At 45.0% G+C, this 24,935-nt stretch overlaps 1 protein-coding gene across 1 annotated transcript in view; it reads left to right on the top strand.

Annotated features, from left to right (window-relative positions):
• The window catches only part of PLXNC1 (plexin C1), a 143,045-nt gene that overhangs the window by 7,698 nt on the left and 110,412 nt on the right, over positions 1-24,935 (top strand). Inside the window, exons 2-3 of the mRNA XM_032346762.1 lie at positions 11,567-11,707; positions 21,709-21,843. Coding sequence (XP_032202653.1) covers positions 11,567-11,707; positions 21,709-21,843 — 276 coding nt within the window. The remainder of the gene's footprint in view (positions 1-11,566; positions 11,708-21,708; positions 21,844-24,935) is intronic.

Genomic DNA, 24,935 nt, shown 5'->3' with positions numbered 1-24,935 from the left:
AGAGATCATGCATCCAGCTCACCTTTTCACACCAAATTAGAGCCCTAGTTCAGGGTAGGGATTTCTGGTTCTTGGGGCAAGATGCCTGGCCCAGTCAGAAGGAGGGGGTCAATATGGCAGATTCCCTGCACATGGAATGGTGAAGAGCCCTGCTGTGGACGCCATGTCATTTATAATAACACGGTACCATCTCTCCTCCCTCTAAGCTTCTTGATGTTCTCTGTCTTCCCTGAACGTGTGGTGGCCCGTGGCTGATAAGGACTGAGGCCTTCTCTGGGAAATCCCAAAGTCTGCTGGTGGGGTGGGGGGTCGGGTGGGAGTGGGGGTAGGGCAATTTGGAGGACTTATGGGTCTAACCTGTTTGTAGGAGCGAACTACTACTGTAGAAGTAGTATTAAGTTTGCTGTTTTGCTTTTTATGAAATGTGCCCAGAGTGGGGTTCTTTTGGTCTTAATATTCTGTTTTGAGGAAAATGGTAATTTTCCTACTGTCACAAAATTAAATAGAATTGTGACCTTTTCCCCCACAGTCTGTGGCTGAGTTTTATATTGGTTTGTCTGCCTCAGAGTTACAGATACTGCTCTCTTGAGAGGAGTTACAGTGGGGATCTGACCCCAGGAAGCCCGGTCTTGCTACGCTGGCCGGTGGTCTCAGCAGACGTCAGCATACCTTTCCTGTAAAGGTCAGCCCATCGATAATCATGGGCTGTATGTGCCACACACCTGCTGCTGAGTGTGCTGCTGTTGTGTGCAAGCAATTGTAGACGATACACACGTGAGCAAATGGGACAGCGTGCCAATAAAACTTTATGCACACTGAAGTCTGAGTTTCATATAATTTTCACATATGAAATATCCTTTTCATTTTTATCCCCCAGCCATTTAAAAATGTAAAAGCTATTCTTAGCTCCTGGGCCATTCAAAGAAAAAAAAAAAAAACCCAAACAGGCGTCGGCCAGATTTGGCCCACAGGTGGGAGCCGCCCACCCTGCCTTGATGGCAAGGGGGAGGGTAAAGCAAGCCTGTGCAATGTCAGGGGACGTGGTGAGAGGTAGCCAAAAGACCCAGTGGATGCCCTAAGATGGAGGGTCAGACTCAGCCAGGAAAGATCTTGGAGGCTTCAGAGAGGTGATGCTACAGCTGTGTCTCGAAGCTGTGTGGAGGAGGCAGGGAAGGGAGTTGCAGAGAGAGGGGACAGCTTGCACACAGGCGGGACGTTGAATAAGCTTGCGAACCGCAGGTAGCTCCCCCTGGCTGGGAAGCATCCAGAAATGAGCAGGCAGGGCCAGATGGCCACAGGCTTAATGAGACAGGCAAAGACGGCTGGATTTTCTCCTGATGGTCAGTCGCTTTCAGATCTTCCAAACGCGGTTCTTAACAATCAGTCTTAACCAGGAGCCCCGTAGGAGAGAGTGGTTAGTACTCATCATTGACTTGCTGCACTGGGTGAGCCCCTGGTCAAACGCTGGGACACAGCGGGCAGTAGGGGTTTGGAGGTTCTGAGAACCCTGTGGCATGTCCTTCCCCACCTTGCCTGTCCCTGAGGCATCTCAGAGGAACTTCTAGGATTCTGCCAAACAGGGTGTGAAAACCATAGCCATGGCTGATGGAAGACAAGAGCCAGGCGATATGCAGACAGGATCTGATGGTGTTCTAGAGCCATCACTCAGAACAGTGGAGAGGCAAAACCGCGGATCAGAAGAATGCTCCCTGGTTCAAACCAACAATTTATTGAGTTTCTATTACATGCCAAGTGTTGTGCTAAAATACTTCTGTCAGTGGTAAATAGAAGAGATAACATGTAGCAAGTAAAGAAGTTTTTTTTTACATTGGAATAATAACTAGCATTTATGGAGCACCTACTGTTACCAGTGGTGTTCTAGCACGTTAGCAGCAGAGGCACAGGCTAAGGTTGTGACCTTAGCTGGTACTAGTGAAGGTTCTGTTTAAGCAGTTTGAGTCGACACTAGGAAAATGAGAAAGGGTATTTGTAGATGGCCCCTTGGAGAACTGGGACACAAGTACTCTTGCACACTGGGCAAGTGCAAGGGCTCAAAGGAGAATGACTTGGCCGGCTGAAAGAACAAGGTTAGCCTGGTTGGGTACTGGGGAGGGGGTAAGGGGAGAGGGTTGGGGTAGGAGGTTGGAGAAGGCGGCAGCAGTAGCCAGATCCTGTAGGCCTCACAGGCCGTGGGAAGGAGAGGATGTTTTATTTGCAAAGCATGGAGGAGCCTTGGAAGGGAAGTGACACGATTGGCATTGAGTCCCTAGATAATGCAGTTCCATGGGGAATGGATGGGAGGTTGGCTCTGGTAGAAGCAGGAAAAGCTTCAGGCGGGAAATGACGTCACCTTAGTCTAGAGTGGAGATGGTGAACATGGAGAGAATCACATGGATTCTGTGGATTGCAATAACCCAGCTGACGATATGATAACCCTATAGACGATATGAACCAGGGTGTTGGCAGTGAGGGTGGAGAGGGAGGGATTAAATGAAATACCTTTTTAAGAGGTAGACTTGAGAGGTTTGGCGACCAGTTGGAAGACAAGTTGAATTTAGTTGATTTGGTGATGCCTTTGGGACAACCAGGAAGAGCCACCATGCAGGCGGGGGGACAGAGAAGTTAGGGACTGGGGATGTGCCAGGCTCAGTGTTCAGCTCGACACGGTGCTATTGAGGCTGGATGTGCCTCCAGGGGAATTGCCAGGTCTGTTTCCCAAGCGTCATAGAAGGGTCTCACACCTAGTGGGCCCTCGATACACATTTGTCCAAAGGGAAAGGTGTTCTCCATTTCACGGAGAAGATGGTGATTCTAGCACAGGGAACTGAGAGCTTCCAGGAAGAGATGATACCTGGAGCTATGTTGATAGGAGCCACAGGGAGCCCGAAGGGAGGGACGTTTCCCTGTGAGGGAATGAAGCTGGATTTCTTGTTGCTCCCCTATCACCCCCTCACCCCAGCCTGGTCTTGGAAGAGTCTGCTGGAGAAGCATTTGCTCAAACAACCAGCTGCTCCTAATCATTGCTCACTGACATCTTCCCGAGGCTCCATTTTCAGCAGTGACCAGTCTTAAGAATTGGATTCCAAGTGCTCACCCTTCCTTCTCTGAGGCAACAAGAAGAGTACCTAGCCCAGAGCACCCAAAGGTTGTAGGTGTCACGGAGGGTCAGCCTCCTGTGTGCAGCAACATCTCCGTGTCCTCGACCCCAAGGGCTCCAACCACCTTGGAGCCCTTGTGCCATGGACTTCTGTGAATCCTATAGATCCTTCTCCAAATAACGGTTTTAGATGCATAAAATAGAAATGAATTACAAAATGAACCAGTTATATGGCTACAGAGATAGAGCAAATTGTGTTTTTCAAATTGAGCTATAGTAATACGTCTCTTTTAAAAATATGGATTGATTTATTTTAGAGAGAACGAGAGCGAGAGCATGTGTGCATAAGTGGGGGGAGGAGCAGAGGGAGAGAATCTCTAAGCAGACTCCCCACTGAGCTAGGAGCCTGTTGTGGGACTCGATCTCATGACCCATGGGATCATGACCTGAGCCAAAACTGGGAGTTGGGTGCTCAATGGACTGAGCCACCCAGGTGCCCTGAGATGTAGTAATATATCTTAACACATTAACTAGCAGGATCTAGCAGTAGTAACTCCCATAATTTCAAAGTAGAGATGAGCCTAGGTGATATTTAGAGATATCTGAACAACTATAAAATGATATGAAAATAATCTGATTTCTTTTGGTGACAAAGTCACAGTTTCCATTAATACTACTGTGTCCTGCATTCATAATTAAAGAAAATGCTGTATTTCAGTTGGAGTTAGGTGAAATATAGTTGACCCTCTAACAACACAGGTTCGAACTCTGCAGGTCCAATTGGATTTTTTTTTTATAAATACAATACTGTAAATGTATTTCCCTTTAGATTCTGTTAAATATTTTCTTGTCTCTAGTTTATTTTATCTTAATACAGTATAGAATACATATAAGATACAAAATACATGTTAATTGATAAGGCTTCAGGTAAACAGGTTATGGGTTGTTAAGCTCTGTGGGGAGTCAAAAGTTTTACACAGATTTTCATTGGCATGAGGGGTTGGCACCCCTAACACCTGTGCCGCTTGCTCAAGGCTCAACTGTAAATTTACTTTTTTAATTCCTGAATTCTATCCATGAACTGTGGATGTCAATGGATCCCCTCCCGAAACCATTCATTTCAGTTGTTATTTCTGAAGCCAGCAACACAAAATATAATGTATTTTCTTTCAAAGCCTATTTCTTTGGCTTATTTTGATAAGAGGGGGTTTATTCCCATTTGTATTTTATAGATCACACTCTTGTCCAAGAGCAAGTGCTCCATAAATGATGGGTGGGTAGGTGGACGGTTGGTGGTGGATGGGGAGACAGGTGATGGTGGATGGAGAAAAGTCTCAGACAGGTTAAATGACCTGCCTAAAGACTCACGACCCATAAGTAATAGAGCTTGAACTTGAACCCACATTTTTTTAACTCTAAATCTCTTGTTCTGTTTCTTCTTCCATGGTACCATTATGCTATTTTCATTTTAAAGAGTTAGCCCAATGCAAGGCTGTGTTCATAAATTATGGTATTCTAATCATGAAAAAACAGTCCAATTATACTTTTTTGGTCAGAGAACAACCCAAAGTACTTTATTCCCATGGGAGGACCATATTTTCTGCAAACTGACTCTGTAGACTGCCTATGGACTGAGAGGGCAAGAGACGCAGAACTTTCTCTTATGACTTGTGGAGAAACTATGGATGTAAAATTTGGAGAAGGCCAAGATGTATGGTGGTAAGAGGTGTAGGGTAGTTAGTATTGCTCCCTAAGGCAGAACCAAGGTCCACTGTTCACAAGGACAAATTTTGGCTCAACTGCAGAACTTGGTAATGACTAGACCTACTTATCCATGTACCAAGGTATTGACTGAAAGAATTCAAATGTTGATCCACATATTTATTCATGCATTCAATAAACATTTATTGACAACCTACCACATATCAGATGCCTAGGTGTATGCTGCCTTCAAAATGCAGAATCAGAGAAACTATTGTTAGAGCTGGGAGTCTGTCTACTGGGAGACAGATAATAAATAAAATTTTGAAACAATCTTGCAGGGAAAAGTGGAGTTCTATGATTCATAATAATTGGAATAGGGATGGAAAGGTCTATAGTTACATGTCGGCAAGGAGATGACATTGAATTTGAAACCTGAAAGATTAGAAAGATCCAGCATACAAGGGGAACTAGAAATAACATGTGCAAAGGCCCTAAGGCAGAAATATGGTAACATGTTAAAAAGTCTCAAAGAACTGTGGGAATTGAGGTGGAATGAAAGAGAGGACTGGTGGGAATAAATGAGAAGAAGTCCACAGGGATGAACTCAGGTAGGATCTGGGGAGACATCTGGATGTAGTTCTAGTGTGATGGGAAGGTGATAAAGAAATTTAGGCAAGGGAGTAACATCACTTGCTTTATGTTTTAAAGGATCACTCTGACTGCTGGTCAGAGAAAGATTATAAGTTGAAAGGGAGAGATCAGGAGATTGCAGTAGATCAGGAGAGAGATGGAGGGTGCTTAGCCTGGGGGCAGACTATGGAGATGGAGAAGACCAATGGGATTGTTGGCAAATCCAGCTGAGATTTTTCATGTATGGCTGTGGGGAGTGACAGAAAGGAGCTTAGGGTGATTGGTGACACCTTTCATCATGTTGGGGAAGACTGGGGAGGAACACGGTTGGAGGCAAGAAACTTCTAAATAAGCGTTTTCCAGCAACTCCAAATCCTGTGACAGATTCCAGTGGTTCTCAAGGAGAAAGATGCTATTTGTTCAGTATGTAGAGATGTGGGGGAAGGAGCTTTCATACTTAATCAAATGACAGGATGGGGGCAATACTGACATTTTATGGACAAGGGTCAGGGATGCTGAAAGTCCTGTATCACACAGGACTGCTCCCATGATAACGAAATACCCCATCTAGAACACCAGCAGCTTCCTTGTCCAAAAACATTTGTGGACTGAGAGCTTTTCAACTCTAAGAATATAGAAAAATGTGTTTTTTCCCCCCACTGTCAGCCATTCATCTCTTTTTGTGAATTATTTGAGTCAGGTTCTTTTCAGAACTAATTGACTGAAATTAGCCACAAGGAGCAGATGGAGATTTTTATGGAGGAAGAGGTGTAAAGCAGGAAGGAGGAAGGATAAATCCTGGAGAGTGGGACTTTGATGGTGGGCAGGGCTTCGAGGCTGACACTGAGGGGTTCAGAGGGAGGAGAGAAGACAGAAGAGCAAGTGGGAACAGGCAAAATTCAAACTTCATTCTGTGTTTCCTGCGGTTCGACTGCTAGTTGCCTGATGCCTGCTGGTGTACACACTGTCCAGCCATGTCCCCAAACTTCCCTTCACCCCTTGTGCACACTTTGAACTTTTGCTTTTGATCATTTGAGTCCTCAGGGTAAATTCTTCCTTCAGAGGATCAGAGAGATGCCGTAAGCTTAGAACCCAAGCAATGTTGTGTACTCTAGAAGAATAAAGAGAAGCAACAGGAGTCTTAATGGCTAATGAAATCACGAACTTGGGTGAGAAATTGTTCCTTCCATCTCTCTACCTTAATAAAGATCATCTACTTATTTTCACGTACAAGGTTTTATCTGAGTCTCACAACAATGCTAACAGGCAGAGCATATATATTAGTCTGTCCATTTTATAGATTTGGTCATTGAGGTTCAGGGACATCTCAAAATCAAGCAGCCCATAGCGGGCAGAATGGGAGGAGGAGGTGTGTGTGTGTGTGTGTGTGTGTGTGTCTGCACAAATCTCGAGTGTAGGACTCCACCTGAGGTTTCCCAACCACAAGTGGACCCCTGGTGAGTTCTAGAAAATGGTGAAGAAACTGTTTCAAAATAAGTATATGCCAAAGGAGAGGAGCTGGATACAAAAGTAACTGCCCAAGAGGCATTTTCTCAAGGTAGAAGTAGTGAATAAGCCCCCTGTTGGTATCTTTCCAGGAAACACCAAACTGAGGGAGTCTTTTCAGCATCTTGGGAGTAGAAGACTTGACTCTTGCTGGGTCCCTAACACTTGAGGCCCCTCTTTCATGCACATTGCCTCCTGCTGTCCCCATAACAGCTCAAGTAGGGCTGGGAACAGCCTCCATTAGGCGTGATGAGTCAGGCCATCTTTTGCATGGTAGGAGCAAGGCCACGGTGTTACTCAGCTCCGGAGGGTGCCATTCACCCCAGAATACATGACTGGAGCCCCCTGGAGTTGTACGCTGAGAGTGTGTATTGTCAATGAAAGGTCCTATAAGGGTGCTGCCAGGAGGTCAAGCTGTTTCCGCTTGCGATGGGCCCACTGCTCCCCATACACACACTCTCTCTCACACACACATGCCTCCAGCCCTCCCCCTTCTGGGTAGCCTTGGTTCCACTTTGGTACGTGGAGCCCAAGGCTCTTTCTTTTTGAGCCCAAACGTTGTCTGAGACCAGGTAGCTTTTTCCCTCAAACGGAGGAAACTTTCCCTCTTCAGGCTAAAGCGTGGGTGTGACGTCGTGGTGAGACATGGCAGGCGGGAGAAGCAGAATGACAACTCTGAGGGAACCAAGAAAGCCCAAAGGAGAGACAAGGTTTAGAGCTAAATCAAGATTGGATTCTGTCATGAAAGGCAGAACTGGCAAAAGCATCATTACAAGGCATTAACCTTGTTACACAAAGACGAACAAGCAGAGGCTGGGATTCAGAAATAAATTACACATAATAAACTAGACAGAATAGGCTGAGAGCAACATTAGCGATGACGCCCTAAGGGGAGAGAAGGGCAAGATAGAGAATAGGCCAAAAAAAAAAAAAAAAAAAAAAAAAAGAGTAAGAATAATCTCTGGAAACAGGGGGCCGACTGCACATTTCACCCCTTTTTCGGCTTGGCTCCCTGGCTATTAACTTCACTTCTATGAGGAGGTGTCTCTGAAGGCTGTCTCTCTTTTGTTTTCATTTGCTGAAATGAGCATAAGAAAGCCACTCAGAGGGCCCCTTTTTCCATTCACGGGGACTTGTCCATTTCTGTGTGTTTGTAGCACAAAAGAATCCATTTCCATTCAGCCAGAGCTGCCCTTAGAGTTTACGTGAGGTCCAAGCCGGCTCTTTCCTATTTTCTTCCAGGCTCACTGATGTAATTGGCTGTGCAATCCTGACCGTGGCCAAGGTCTTCCACGGTGAGGGGAATAAGCGTCAGCCAGTTCTTGGTCCCTTGTAGCTGAGGAAAAGCTAGAGTCTGGTGTCACGTCCAACACAGCTCTCATTTCTTGCAGCGACTTGCTTTTGGTTGCAAGTAACAGAAAACCCATTCAACAGCAACTTAAACCATAGCATCTGTTGTTAGTAAATGTTTAAAGGTTCAAAGCTGTGCTCCATGGTGTTCTCAAGAGCCTAGAGCCGTTATTTACCCCCGCACTGATTTTAGCATGTTGATTTTCATCCACCATCTTGAATCTCATGGAAGCAAAATGGCCATCACTCTGGGCACGGGGGCCTCACACAACAGTTATCAAAGGGAACAAGTGAGGGGAGAGGGTGACAGACTCTTCTCAAGAGCTGCTGCTTATCATAGAGATTTATTCTCAGAAGCCCCTTCAGTGAACTTCCCCCATCTCACTGGCCCAAACTGGACCAGGCTCGAAGGAGTAGGAAAGCAAATGCTTGGCGGTGGAGAATGAGATTACCCCGTGCCTTAGACCCATCATGGTTTCCCAGACTACCAGGTCAAAGTCAGGGTTGTTGTGGCAAAGAAGGTGGGAATAACTGCCTTGAGTGTGGCAGCAACCATTAGTGTTTTAAAATGAGGTAATGAAAACAAATATGGATCTTGTATTTCTGTGCACCGGATGTTGTTCCAAGGTTCACTGGGCTTGCATACTTAGAGTCATTATCATCCCTTGCATCGCATAGAGGAGGAAACTGAGTCGCGGAGAGGTTAAATAACATGCACAAAACTACTTAGCTGGGAAGTGACAGAGTCAGGATTAGGTAAGGTGATAAAATAGTCCGTGTAGCACACAGTCAGTGCATGTTACTGAGACCAGCAAACAGGGACCAGCATGTTAGGACTTCTGCTATCACTGGTGTACTTCTACTATCACTCTTCTCTATAGTCCCCTACCAATAAGGCTAAATCGTAAGCCTTATTCACAAATGAGAAAGCCAGCCCCCAACAGGGTCACACAAACTGCCCCCGTCAGCCAGGGCGTGAGAACTGAACTTGAATGCAGACCTAAGCTCTCTGACCACCTAGTTCCAGGAGGGCCATTCATGCCACCGGCTCCCAAGTTCAGGAGTGTTGATTTCATGTCTATACTACTTACCTGTGTTACTGATCCAGGACTTCATTTGGAAAACTACAGTTATTAAGGAACGGTCAGATGTCAGGGAAGGGCGCTGGAAAAGATGGGATGGTAATTTGGAAGCAATTTTTGTCCTTATGTCTTTACAGCTTTTGAGACACTTCTGAATTTTTTTGTTTTTATTTTTGGTTTTGTTTTGTTTTGTTTTGTGTGGGTCTAAGCAGTATATCACAAACAGAATTTCTCATCCAGCCTCAGCAGAGACTTCCTGTGATGTCATGGTTCTGGGCTAGTCAGAATGGCTACACTTATCAAGCACTTATTGTATACCAGACGTAGGCATACCCTGTCCCATGTGGTCCTTGTGGATGAATAATCAGCAACCTATAGCCATAACTTTTTCTGTGCCATGGGTTGAGGGGGAATGGAGTCCTCCAGTCAAAGAGAACAGTACTAGAACATTCCAGATGCCCAGACATATGACACCTAATTCTCTGAGTTAGCCTCTCTGCAATGCTCAAATATTTAATAAGAGTAATAGGCATGGTCAGCTGATCTGAATTTGAACAATTCTGGTTTTATTTTAAAGGAAGATGTGTGGTGTGGTTTTATTATTTTTTTCAATCTAAAGGTCATCTGATTTTTCTCTTTCTGCTTATAGTCATGAGGCATCCTTATCTAAACAGTGATCTATTGTTCTGATTCTCAAACCCACAGAATTTTTTTCTTCTTAACTTCAATTTTAACAGGATACTTCCTCATTTTCCCCGACGGCATGAAAAGTATCTAACAGGGGGAGAAAAGTCTCTATGGGCTTTCTAAAAATCTTCTTAAACTGAGTTCACTATGGAATATTTTATGCAAATAAGTCACTTTCTCTTAGGTTATGACATCTTTCCCTTAAAAAGTGATCACAGCATTGGAGAAATCCTTGCTAGCTTATCTTTTCTTCCCAGCGCAACTTCAACAAAGAAATATAGACGGCAGTTTAAAGGCTTCAGAAATCAATTTAGTCCATGAATCCATTACTTTAGATGTTAATGAAACTTGGTGGGTTTAAAAATAATGAATGTTTAATAAGACATAAATTGAAAGACATAAACACTGTCAGCAATAATATAATGAAGTTAATAAGTCTTAGCCTCCCCCTGCGTACCTCCCCTCCCCCCAGACAGGACAACTTGAAGAGTTCCAGTGAGGCTTACGGGAGTTGGCCGGCTCTCCCGTTGGCTAAAACTTAAATGTGGGTTTGGAAACCTTAGTACAATTGGGAACTGAGCTCTGGCCGATAAAGTATGCTATCACACCGTATTTAGTAGCTGCAGATGGTAACGGCTTGCTCTAGCGCTGTATCTTCCAGACATTTGTGTTACAAACTCAGTTTCCTGTCGTTGAAGGCAGGAAGCACCGTGAAACTCTTCACGCCTTGAACCAAGAAAGACCAAGACATTTTGGTGGACACTCACTCTGCCCTGGGTTTAAAGAGGGGCTTTAACTAATGAGCAGAAGCAAGCACGCGATTAAACCGTGCTCAGTGCTGTAGACCGTCAGAATGCCTTCGGGCTGGAAGCTGAACTTTTTGTTTCTTCTTCAAGAGCATCAGCCCCATGTCCAGCCCTCCTGCTTAGTTCCTCTTTAGCTCTGTGGTTCTGTCCTACCCACCAGCCATGAATGTATCTTTCCCTTTTTACCCTCTGAATTAATTACCCTGTCTTCGGGCTTTACATTGCAGGCATCTGGTAAATCCGCAGTCCCTCCTCTCTGCCTTCACACCCAATGGGATGGTCCACCTCACAGCTTGGGAAGTGGCCTGTTTAACCTCACAGGAGCCAATCCCTCGCTAAAATAATTTGCAGGAGGGTCCTGCAAACCGCCAAGCATGGGATTTTCTCCCTCCTAATTCAGCAGTGGGCTCTTTCTTGGCAATAGAGTGGAACTTGATTTCATCTATCAGCTGGGGGAGTGTTGGATGGATGGCTAGTTCACTGCTGGCGATCAATACATGTTAATACACAGTCAACAAATGGCTTTCTGTGCGTTGGGCAGGCGTGGTGATCCTGCAGAAAACGGGGCTAAGCAGTTGCTCCTGGGGGTCTTGTCTAAGAAAATGTGCTTGGGGCTCAAGGAGGATTGTTCCCAGGTGGGCATGAGTGATTACCGCTGTTAAAAATGATCTTTTTTTCATTTGTGCGTTTGTGTGCATGTTCAGAAAGAAGGCGAGCAACCTGAGAGAGTCCAGCCAATCGCCTCATCTACCTTGATCCATTCCGACCTGACATCTGTTTATGGCACCGTGGTAATGAACAGGACTGTTTTGTTCTTGGGGACTGGAGATGGCCAGTTACTTAAGGTTGGTTTTTTGTGCCTTCTTCAATGTCAATTTTCATCGTGATCCATTTTGTGATTTTAAATTTATTTACTTGTGTGTGTGTTTGTTTTTTATTGTTTCTGGGTTATACACGACATCTTACCAACTGCTCTGTGAACTGCTCTGAGACCCTCAGAAATGACCACAAAGAGATTTCTGGAAATCTGTATGTGATGGCCTCCCTAGCCATGTGTAAGGAAACTTGAACCACCTTGCTTCCGAGGAGCATGCCAAATTATTCTCCCTCCTTTACTCATACACTTCCGAGGGGAGGTAAATGGGGGTCTGGCCCTCCCGCTCCCCGCTTTCCTAAGACAGTTCACCCTTTGCTCCTTGTCTCCTTTGTAATGGAAATGTACGATGTACCTGATTTCTGATAACTTGAAACAGATGAGGGATGGTACGGTTTGAAAAGTAGAAAGAACAGGTGTTCCTTCCCTCCAACCCACTTGCCACCCGTGGAAGGGTTTTGTTTTATGCCCTTTGTGCCCACATCAGGGAGAGGTTAGAGACCCAAAATCCTTTGAGACCCCGCCTGACTTTTATCTTGGAGGACTATTTTTTCCCCACTGTATGGGTATACCATGGGTCAAGTTGGGGTTATGATTCCCTGGGGGTGGGGGGGAGGCAGTAGGAGGAGGAGAAGATAAACCCAGGGTTACCTAATGACTTGTCTGGAGTGATAGAGCGGCCGGCCTCTTAGCTTCATCAGCAAGCATTTACTGAACACGTCCCACGGCCTCCGTCAACGTTGGGGCTGCGAACGGCGCAGTTTCTGTCACCTTAGGCTGATGTTCCTCTGCCTCCCGGTAGTCAGTTGATTTACTGTCAGCTCAGAATCTAAATTGAGTACAAACAGATTTGATTTCTCAACTGATCTCCCATCGACAACTAGCTGTGTGACTGCAGGTGAATCGCCTAACTTCTCTGGGCTTCCTTTTCCTCATCTGTAAAATGAGATCGCGCTAGACAACCTAGAAAACCCCTTTCTCTCCTGATGGTCTCTAATTCCGCCTTCTGTGCACTTATCTCCCACTTTCGCCAAAACTATTTGCTTGTTTCCCTGATGTGCATTGTGTATTCCGGTCACCCCACCCCCCACATTTAAAGGTTCATGCTGTGCCCCCTTCTTGTTTTTTCTTTTGTTTTTTTTTCTCTACTGAAACCTACAATGTGTCTGTGCTTTGGCTCAGCTCACGCTCTACCTGCTCTCTGAGGCCTCCGAAGCCCAGAGTGACCATGTTTTCCCCTCCTCTGAAATACTCATTAGCTGTCTCCTTCTTTTGGCTCCTTACAGATGTCTTGCTTTGATGCCCAGCCTTTTCACTCCTGTTGGTCTTGCCTCCCCCACTTCATTTTTTAAGCTTCTTGAGAAGGGGGTCCCGAATCCCCACAGCCTAATACAATGCTGCGTGCCCGGTAGGCATTTGATTTAATCTGTTTTCTTTGGAGGAAACCCAGTAACATATGGGAGGGAGTTTGTTTGTATACACATTCTTTTAAAATATACATTGATCATCTTTCCTGTTGCGTGAGCTTGATTTCCTGGGGAAAGGTAAACACCCATCCGTCACTCTACGCAAGTTGCTTGGCGCGGTGCGGTGACACATGTGGCTCCACCAACCCTGGGCAGGCGGATTGGACCCATTTCACCTGGCACAGGACGCGGCCATCCGTCCTTCCCGGGGCCTCCTCACCAATTATCTCTTCAGATGGAGGCTCTTTCTGATGAGTTTTGTGACGAGAACACTGTTTCCCCAAAGCGGAGCCAACCAAATGGCTACATGGTAAACAGGAGGTGAGGGAACACTTGGCCCTAAATCGTTCCCCGGGGGACGGCCTGGTTTCGCCTGTCTTGTCGGCTCACCCCCCGGGGCTGGCGTGCAGCTGGCCAGGTCGCCGTGTTGTTGTGGCATCAGAGGGCTGGGCCCGGGCTGCTGCTTCCAGCTGACGAGGAGGAGGCAGCTGACTGAAGCGGGGCTTTCCTCAGTGTCTGTGAGGGGCACGCCTTCAGAAGCCTTCCCTGTGGCCTTGTTTTTAGGATCCCAATAACACGGGCAGGTTGGTTTGGGGGCTTATTTGGTGACTGCTGGCATTTGTGCTTTGTTTCCCTAGTGCCTGTCCCTCTCCGTGTTCTAACGAATTCCATCCTCTCCACGACGCCGTGAGGTAGTTACAGACTAGGCCCGTTTTACCCAGAAGGGAAGGGAGGCCTGGAGAACGTGGATGATTTGTCCGAGGTACACAGGGCACAGGAGAGATCTGCACGTGGGGGGACTCCTGCGTCTGCACTAATGTCCCCCGAGCTACCCTGAGTTTGTGACGTCTGCCTCAACCACTCCTGGAAGGTTCCCTGAGGGGTGATGGGAAGCACATTGATAGGGATCCACGGAGGGACAGTGACAGTGGAACCCATGCTCCTAGGGTGTCCGTCAGGGTTTTTAGAAGCACCAGGAAGAATCCCAGCTCTGGGAGGAGGCAGACCATCTGACTGGAGGAATACCTGTATGGCATGATAACTTCCGGGGAGTTAAACCCTGCTCCCGGCTTCACTCAGGAAGGTCCCTTTCCTCAGGAGGAAATTGTGAGGGAAATAGCTGAACTGACTTGGCCACGCCAGACTCCCTAGACCAGCCCAGTAATTCCCAAGACTTCCCCATGTCTTAGACGCGGCCCATGAAATTACCCAGAGTCCCAAGACGCGGGATTGTGTCGCTGATTGGGAAGGCATAGATAATCCCCGAATGCCTTTATTCAAAGACTTCAAGCTTCTCCCTTGGCAGACTTGTCACCGGAACTGTTAGAAAAGATGAACATTGATAGACACAAGCTTGGCTTCTGAAGCCACAGAGTGGAGGTACTAATAAGCAACACAAAACACAACCCAACCCGAGGCAGCCGGTGGGAGGAGGAGAAGAAAGAGGGCTTGGATCACCCACAGCCTGACTCATCAGTTTCCCAGTGATCAAGAGCTGGCAGTATTTTGACAGACGCCAGGCACTGTAGTATATGCCTGGTTGGATGAGGGGCAGGAAACAGCAGTTGGGGGCCAATTGCTGGTTTGGGGGTTGTTTTTTGTTTTTTTGTTTTGTTTTATTTTTGTTTTTGTTTTTGTTTTTGTTTTTTACCACTACATGCACACACACTCACTCTCTCTCTCTCTCTAACTTAAATCTCTGAAAACCTCATGGGATTTTAGCATTGTTCGGTGTGATTTTAAACCTCAGGTTATTTAAATATTTTTTTTCCTTATTACGAAAGTAATATATGTTCCTAGAAAAAGTTACAAAGTAACGGGGTGAGGAGAAAACAGAAAAAAACCAAAACAAACAAACAAACAAAAAACCCTAGTTCTGTTGTGTAGGGGCAACTGATGGCAGCATTTTAGATTTTTTTTTTTTTTGGCGTAGTTGAGGTCAGACTTTATCTAATTTTGCACCCATTTTTTTCCCTTTAATGAGGGAAAAAAATGCTTGTATTAAAATGTTATGGAAAACCCTTTGTAAACAGTATTTTTTAAATAGTTGGGTCATATTCTGCAATGGGGTAACGTGATGCTGGGCTTGGCCAGGGATACTGAATCATCCTTAAAGACCCTCACTGCCTCCAGGTGATGTGGCCCCACCTCCAGAGGTAAGATTGAGAAGTGGAAGAATGGAAAGCTTTGTGATATGCTAATGTCTGCACTGCCCTTTTTTCCTGCGTTTTTTCCCAAGATTCCTTGTAAGATTCTGGAAAAATGGAAGTTTAGAACTTGAAAGGGTCCTTTCCACAGTGCAGTCCTACCCCTGGTTTTATTGAAGTGTGATCCTAGTGGCTGCGAGTTGGGTTGTGTCGTCACCCTATCCCCCAGGGTTATTTCCTCATTTTACTTCCTTTCTGAGGAAGATCGCATGCTGTACTTCTTGGTTGTCAGCATCTCCCCTGCGATCAGCTGAGCGAGGACGGCCATGCTGAAGTCAGTTTTTGGGGATTCACGTCTCACGTGTTGCACACCCGCACCCTGCAGGGCGTACCTGTTTATATAAACACGTGCCGAATCTTTGTCCGGATTGTGGTACAGCTGATTGTGGGGTTTGGGTTCCTTGGAGCTGACTGTCGCATGTAGAAAATTGTCCTTATTTCAAGGGCAGAATTGACTATTTTGAGCTTCTTCCAGGTGGTAAAATAAGTAATAATGGAATATGCATGAAATTTGAAATTTGTAACTTTATGCATGCCCATTAACCTTTCTTGTAAGCATAAAAGGTAAGGCAGCAGGCGAGGCATAATAATAGCCAACATTTCTGAGCTCTAACTTCTGTGCCGGGCATGAGAACAGGGGTCTGCCTGGGTTAACTCATTTCATCCTTGTGCGTCAATCGTGTTACCATCCCCAACTTTATAAATGAGAAAGACCTGAGGCTCGGAGAGGTTACACAACTTGCTCAAGGTGATTGGAACTGAAGCAACTCGTCCCCCAACCGAACTGCCCCACTAATTAAAAATGGAGTCTGTAGAGCTTAGTGGAATTTGTAAAACTGGTTTTGTTTTGTTTTTAAAATTTTCTTTCAAATATTGGCGGCTCTGAGTTAATACCAAGTTGCAGGTATTTGATGTTTCATGAGAAGGGCTCTGGCTTCTGTGGTTTTAGTTTGTTCCTATTTGGGGATGGCATCTGGTACCCTAACCCGGCAGGGTGCAGACATCTGTATTAGAAGGCAGAGGCTCCTCCTCTCAGAGCTGCGAGGGGCTCATGGGAGCCTCTGAATCCCCTATGGGACCCCAGCTTCTCCCCTGTGGGCTCTTTGAGAGCAAAGGAAGAAAATCTGTGTTCAAGTTGATTTGGAGAATGGTTCTTGTGGTAGGCGGCTAGTGTGGGGTTTCTCCAACATCCCTAGGACTGAAGTAGGTTTCAGAGGGACAGAAGCCCTATTATGTGTGTCCCTTCCCATATTGAGAAGAGAAGCACTGCTTCGAGTCAGGACTGGCTATCCCTGTGGCCTTCAAAACTCTATTCCCCCAGGTGGATTTCATTTATCCAACCATGGAGCAAAAAGTCGGACCAGTTCCATAAAGTTCTTCCATATCGTTGCAGGAGGCAAAGTGTGTGACTCCTGAAGTCTGCCTTGATCCTGGTCTTAAAGTTGTCAAAGGAAAATAAGACATAACAAAAATAATAAGATACTTTATAAGGACAAGCTCTCTTTCTATTCCCAGAGAATATTCAAATAAAGGAAAGGAGGCCATGCAGAACCCGGGACAGGACCTGGGGCCAGAAGTAGGGGTGGTGGGGTTGGCTGAGCTGAGGTAATAAGAAGCCAAAACAGCAGGAAGTGTCAAAACTTGGAAATGGCCTCCTTGATTGGCTGCTTGGAGTGTCATATGATTGGAAATGGCCTCCTTGATTGGCTGCTTGGAGTGTCATATGATTGGAAATGGCCTCCTTGATTGGCTGCTTGGAGCGTCATATGATTGGAAATGGCCTCCGTGATTGGCTGCTTGGAGTGTCATATGAAGTGAGTTCAGGTTCACCTCCATCTCATTCTTTCTAGTCTGTGAGTTTGCAGGGACTCCCCAGTTTAGAACTATTAGTGCCATGTAACCCACAAACTGAGAACTTGTGGTTCAAGCTGTAGCCTTCTCTTACTATTACACTGAAATAAGTAGACTGGAAATAAAAGAGGAATTTGCCTTAATCTTTATATTTCACCTTTATTACTCCTAACTACTGAAGCCCTTTAAACACTGTTGGATAATTACCTTGCTTTCTCGTGTGTGTGTATGTGTGGTTTATGTCCCCATTTGCAGCATTTCTTAGAAACTATTTATTTTTTTTAAAAAATGAGAAGATTGGCTTGGTTGCCCTTTAACTGGAAAGAAATTTGAAGTATATATTTTAGCTTTTTGGACACCCGTGGCTTTTCCATGTCATGGTAATGGTAAAGAAAAAAGAAATAGTCTTTTGTTTAATTTTTTTCTCTCCTCCCCACCCCCCATTTTCCTCAGCAAGCTGTCCTTTCCGTGGGTGGTGTTGAACTTGTAACATATCTGTCTGAGGTAGAAGTCTCACACACCGCACATTTCAGGACTGGAGTTGGGAGGTTGTTTTGTATGCAACAAAAATCCCAAGGCTAGTTAATAGCTTACTATGAAGCTTCAGGAAGATGTCGACAGAAACAATATGTTGACACAAACTGAAATTCTCCACTGGGGAAAATTTGTTTTCGACACAGGCTTCAGCTGGAAAAAAAAAAAAAAAAAATCTGAAGAGCCTTATAAAAATCTTGAATGCTAATAGAATTTTTTTCATTTAATAAATATTTATTGGACACCTTTTATGTGCCAGACACTATTCTGGGTGCCGATACAAAAATGAATCAAAGAGGCAACCCCCTGCTCTTATGATGGGAAGAAAAAGACAGAAGATACGTAACTGAATTTAGCAGCAATAAAGCCATTTCAGACAGTAGTATGTGCTCTGAAAGAAACAGACTGATGGGTAGACCACGACAGCGGGGTGAGGTAGAAAGGCAACTAGGGAAGGCTTCTCAGAGGAGGCGACATCTGAGACTCAAAAGATGAAGGGGTAAATGAGCATATGCATGGCAAAGACTCGGGTTGACTCCAGATTCGAGCTATATTAAGGAGAATTCTGGAAGCAAGAGATGAAAATCCACATCATGCCCAAGGAACGCGTATGAATTAGACGAGTGGCTTTTATACAAAACTCAACCCATTTTGGGTTTCTGTGACTCACTGTTACTTCCTGCCTCACTTCACTGATCGAGCTCTTTCCCCAAAGCTGCCCAGTTAAACTGAGCTGAGGAGGGAACATTTCCCGGGCTCCAGTCTGGCTGGCTTTCTTCTCTGTGTTGATGTTGACACGAATTTTGCAGTTAGGAGATCCAAGTGTTGCTTTGATGCCCTGGGAATGGGCTGTAGGGTTGGTCGGGGGGAGGTAATATTAATAGAAATCTAGCAGGAAAGAAAGCCATGTCTCTCCTGTCCTAGAGTCACCTGAGAGAGGTGAGGACCACAGTACCCAGACCCCTCCACGTCACATGTTGGAGTCTCTTTGTGATGAAAATGAGAAGTTCCTATTGTCCTGTCCTCAGGGTTATGGAGATCCTTTTATGTGGAATCTAGCAAAAAAAAAACAAAAAAAAAAACCCCAAACCAAAAAACAAACAAATAAAATGAAACAATTGGATCCACTCATCCTCACTTTTCACATTTAAATCGTATGTATTTGTTTTCTAAGATAATACATTGACATCGTTCCAAATTCAAAAGAACCAAGAGAATATACAGGGAAAACCACACATTCCTGACCTAGGGGGCAAAGAGGGGAGTGGGTTTCTTGGGTATCTTCCCAGAGATATTTTATATATGTTTGCAAGCAAAAGGGGAAAGATCGTCTTTCTCTCATTTTGTCAAATATACAATATATTAAACATGCTATATATGTATATAAACATGTTTATGCAATATATAGATATACATAATATAATGTGTTAAACGTATATAGAAAGAGCTTCCTAATGACTTTTATGGCTAAATAGTACTATACTGTTTATACTGTGTTTAATCAGTTCTCTATGGTTGGACGATTAGGCTGTTTCAATCTTTTGTTTATAATGTGTGATGCACTAAACCTCCATGTACATATGTCATTCAATATAGATATGAGGGGCTGTGAGGTCTAAGGGTATGTGCTTTATAATTTTGATAGATAATGCCAAGCTACCTTCTAGGGAAGTCTCACTCCCACCATCAGTGAAACATAACCAATTTCAGCCCAGCATCCGTAGTTACTAGGACAAGCTCTCCGTGTTAGCCACTCTAGGTAGCTCATTTAGGAATCTGGCTGGCAAAGCCTGGTACCCAGTACCACAGAAAGGCTTTCCTGCTGCAATTTGGAGTTCCAGAGAAAATCCTGGTGCCTCATCATGTATGGGTGAATCAAAGTTGCCCCAAACTGGATCTTTCCAGCCCTTACCCATCTGCGTCAATCATGCTCCAAGAATTAAGTCCCGATAAAAACTGCAACGTAGCTTCTAACTCACTTAAAATGGATGAGCGGTGGTGTTTTGTAAATTATGTTTTTCTTCTGAAGCAAATCCCAGACAGTGGCATTTCACCCCTCCGTGCTGCGTTACACATCTCTAAAAAATGCTGTTTCTCAAGTAACTGTACCCATGATGCTGTTACCACAACAAAATTATCCAGTCATCCTTTCGAATTATCTACTATTGCCTTTGCAGAGCTACATTTTCCTCATTGGCTCAAGAATGTCTTTGAAAATTATTTTTGTTCAAACTGGTATCCAGACAAGGTCCTCCAATCACCTGTGGGCTGCCTTGTCTCTCTCAGTCTGGAGTGACCACCTTCCAGCCTTTATCCGCTGCCACTGACTGAGGAAGTGAAGCCTGTTGTCTTGTCAGATGCCTCACGTGTGGATTTGGCTGTTTGTTTCCTCATGGGGTCGTTCAGCTCCTGCCTCCCCTTTCTGCTTCCTGATGCTAAATGAAAGTTCGCACTAAAGGCTTGATAAGATTCGAGGTCCATTTGGTTGGCGTGAATGCCTCAAAGGTGGTTGTGCCCAATGGTGCCTTTGACGTGATGGATTCCTCCTGGACAGCAGCCTGTCTTCTCTCGAGCTGCGCTTGAGAGTATTTTTATCAATGTTTTTTAACTGGCTTCCTGTTTCTTCTCTTCTCTATGACCACTTTCTAGAACCTGATCAATTGTTTGTCTCTGAGCTGATTAATAAGGACTATGAATTAGAGATGGGGAGACACGAACCTGGCAGGCTCACACTTGGGCTGCGCCTGTCTGATATTTCCCTGCCTTCACGGTTCTCGGTAGGCTGGTGTTGTCCAACAGAACTTTCCACGATGATGGAAATGCTCTGTGTCTGCACTTCCAGTCCTGCACTTACAGGTAGGCACTAGCCAGAGGCGGCTAGCGAGCGCTTGAAATGTGCAGTGGCTCCCTCGCTCTCACTTGGAGTGAGAGTAAGGTCTTTATATGGGCCTACATTACACACCCCTTCCTCACTGCCCACTGCACTCTGCCTCGCTGGTGCTGCTCGTGCCCCACTGCCCCCCCCACCCCCAGACTGTAGGGCATCGGGACCAAGGGGCCAAACATGTGTCATCCAGACACCCAAGTGACCCACTCCGGCATCTCCTGCATGTAGCTACCTAACTACCACCTCTCAGTGAGACCTACCCTGAGCACACATCCTTATCTCTTTACCCCACTTTATTTTGACCGACATCGCCTTCTAATAGGGTTTATAATTTACTCATTGTCAGCCACCACTCCCCTATGCACACACACACATTCCAGGAGGGTAGTTTCTACTCCCCTTCCCTCCACTCATTTGTTCAGGGCCATTTTCCAAACACCTAGAACATGCCAGATATATAGGGGCTATTCAGTAAATATTTATTGATTGAGATGAGTGAAACTTGGGTATGTCCATTTTCAAAGCTATACTTGGCTCTATTTTATATATAAGTACATACCCACCTGCTTGGGCCTGTTCAGTTGTCCTGCTTACATTAAGATGTTTAAGTATGTCAAATTGTATAGGAGAATCAGAGTCAACTGTGCAAGTCATCAAACTGACTTCCTTTGGTCTTAGGATCACTTGGCGTAGTATTAAGGAAGCTGTCACTTGTAGCTTCTTGTAAAGCCGGGTGTATTAAGGAATTATGGATGTCAAGCTTCCACCTATGAGGTTACTGCCACAGGACCGAAGGCTGGCTGTGCATGTGTGTGCGTGCGCACGTGTGTGTGCGTGACTGTACTTGTTCTTACCGGCTTTACGGAAGACTGAGACAGCAGATGCTTGAGGAACACGGTACCGCAGCCCATATATGTAGTGAGTGAAGAAGCACGTGGTCTTAGAACTAAGCTACGAGTCTTGCCTCCCCTACCCCCGATATTTGACGTATTTAATAGAAATCTTCCTCTTTTTGAAAAAAAAATAGGTTGTTCTGGGTGAGAATTTGACTTCAAATTGTCCAGAGGTTATCTATGAAATTAAAGAAGAGACACCCGTTTTCTACAAACTGGTTCCTCATCCTAAGAAGAATATCTACATCTATCTAACGGCCGGGAAAGAGGTAGGTAAAAATACCAGCTATTGCTTCTGACTTCCGAATAGAAAGTGTTTAATTAACGTCATTATCTAGTAGCGAAGCTTTTACTTTGAACTATCGGGTTTAAACACTGCTGCAGGCTTCAAGAAGACCCGCAGTGGTTCACGGACGTGGAATTAAAAAACCTTGCTGTCAGTAAGTAAGCAAGAAATATTACCTATTTAGACAATTTTATTATTGGCTATATTTCCAATGCTACGTTTTTCAGGGGAGGGGTGTGCTTGCAAATGGGTGCATAATCAGCTAGGTAACTGAATTTACACATTTATTGTGCGGGCACTGAACGGTTAGATGCATTTATGAATATACCCAATGGGATTGGCTTTGGAATTTGGGGTTAATATCAGGCCATGGTCTCATACACATTCATGAACCAGGAAATATATGGCACTCCCCCTCCCTCCCTTAATTTATTTGTCTGTTCTAGTTTTTCTTCTTGCTTCTGCTTACTGAAATAAAGAGAATATCTTTCTCCATTTTCTTCCTTTTTACAAGGTGCTTTCACCAAGGGAAGGGAAGAAAACTAATTTTCATTCAGCCCCTACTGACCACGTGCTAGTTACTATTCTAAATAGGGTCTCTCTACGTGCATACAGTTGTGTCTATCCACACACACCTATAAAAACAATGTTGTTGAAATATGTTAATAATTTAATGAGATAAAATTACCCTTGTTTTATACAGGAAGAGCCTAAGACTTGGAGAGGTTAAATAATTCACTCAAGGGTGTGTGTGTGTATGTTAGATAAATATATATGCCTATATATAGATAAACAAGGTCAAATCCTAAACCTGTGAAAACTAGCAGCCTATTCTGGCATAGTAATTTGGCTCCGTGGCCACTGGAACATACAAAGTGCAAAGAAGATCAATGAGACTTACAGAATTCTACAATGGGATAACACCCTTGGCCCACCCCCACTTTCCATTCTCTGTCTCTCAGTCTAAGGGGAATGGTAATGATATCAAGCCACATGGTTGTTATAGTCACGAGGTAGGTACACGAGCACTCTGTAGTCTCCAGAATTCCTAGAAAGGCCATATTGCCCTTTGCACGTTGTGAAGTCAGTTACGCAGAATGAGCACGTGGTGATGGATGGTGGACCTGGTCTGCGCTGGTAAACCAGTTGTCCACCCAATAGAATCTTCTCGAGCGGCTTGTTTCACCACTCAGCACTTCCCATTCTATTTCTTCCCTGGGCTTCCTTCATTTGAAAGACTTTGGTCTATTCCACAGACTGCCTGTATTAAGTAACTATTCCCATTCCCAGGTTTTATTTATCAAGGGCATCTGGAAACTGCCAGCCGGGGAACAGACTGTGCTACCACACGGAGCCAATAAAATTCCAGCCCAAAGCATAGACTCTTGAAATCTTGCTTGACCCATGCATGTTTTTTCCATTCAGCTCTTTGAAACATTGCAAATAGCTCACAAGTTCTCATGACTGCTTTCCTTGGGACTCACGACCGTAAGCTGGGAACCACTGGGAGAGCCACAGATAGCTGACAGGTCCTCATTTTCTGGAAACTGAAGACTGCTTAGCCTCTGGTCATTCAAAGTCTGAAGTCCAAGGGAGAGTTTTTGACTGGGCATTAAAGCTGGTTATTCGTACATTTTTCACTTAGGTTTACTGCTGTGGATCCTATTAGATTCTGGTTAAGCCAGTATAATCCCTAGAAAGCCAAAACCTAGGGAAGGTTCTGTCCTAGACTCTTGGGGAGATAGTAACAGCCAAACTAATATGCCCTGGTACATCTATCAAATATGTGGCCATTAAAAATAACCATATGAAGATTTATGCATTGCTGTGTTAGTCACTATAATGTGTTATTAAGTTAGAGAAGCAGGTCCAATGTAAGTACTTAGTGTTCTCTCTTTTGCACGGAGTTATGTTGTTCGTATGTTTAAGTACACTGTGTAAAGGTTCTCACAGAAGGTTCTAGAGATTATTCCACTAAGTGTTCTGGGCAAAAGTGGCCCTAGGAGGAGATGGTATTGACTGTACCCCTCCTGGAGTATCACGATGCCCAGCATATTCAAAGGCTCTCAGAAGCCTTGCTCTAAGGAAACTGATTTGCCTTTTCAGTGGAAGATTTCACATGTTTGTTGGGCTGTGGAACCCTTTCCCCACACAGTAGTGATAACCAACATTTATTGAGCACTTAGTGTATGCCAGACACATATAGTAACCCCATGGAGTCAGCGGCACCATCACCATTTCACTGATGAGGAAACAAGGTTAGAGAGATTATGTATTTATGAAAACCCCTCCAGAATTAAGATGTTGTGTGAGCTACGAGGAAATAGCCACATTCTGGTTAATTCTGGCTCAGGCTGGTGGTCTGCCCCGCATCTTTCAGCAGCATCGAGGACTATGAGAAATGGACAGGTTTATCCCCCATGAAGTCAACTTAGAATTGAAGAATACTCCTCAGGATAGCCTATTTTCCTCACCAACCCTTTCTAGAACTCGGTTTCTCTAACCTTTTAAAGAAGTTACTTCTACCTTCTAGCATGAATAACTTCCCAGCTTAATGTGTTCCCCAAGTTTCCTTACTGCCTGCTGTGGGATTTTGCCTGCAGAAAACATGCCATGCAACACTGAGGACCTGTCTGCCTCCTGCCACCCCGTCTCCAGGCTCCTACTGACTGTCTCAGATGCCTGGGTCTGCCCAGCATGGGCACCTGCTCTGTGGGTTGCTTTTTCCCTGACAACTGGAAGAGGTGGCTTGAGGGGCAGGCAGTGATTTGAATATCCCCTGATTGTTTCATTCTCAACTCCAGTGGAGGGAATGTGAGTGAGTGAACTAGGAGCTGAAGCAATGGAGTTACCCTGGCAGGGATGTGGGTTTGTCCTCATGTCCATGTCCAGTGCCAGCCTCACGCTGACGCTCCTGGGTCAGAGCCTTTGCCATCCCCAGACGCTCATTTCCAAAGCACCACTCACCCCACACTGATGGTTTTTTTTTTTTTTTTTGGAAGACCAGGTGACCCGATTCCACGAGCCCCTTGGAAATCAACACCAACCAATCAGAAACCTGACTGTGTCTCAGAC

The sequence above is a fragment of the Mustela erminea genome, chromosome 6 (assembly GCF_009829155.1).
Source record: "Mustela erminea isolate mMusErm1 chromosome 6, mMusErm1.Pri, whole genome shotgun sequence".
Classification (NCBI taxonomy): Eukaryota; Metazoa; Chordata; class Mammalia; order Carnivora; family Mustelidae; genus Mustela; species Mustela erminea.
This window is presented reverse-complemented; position numbering and strand designations above follow the sequence as displayed.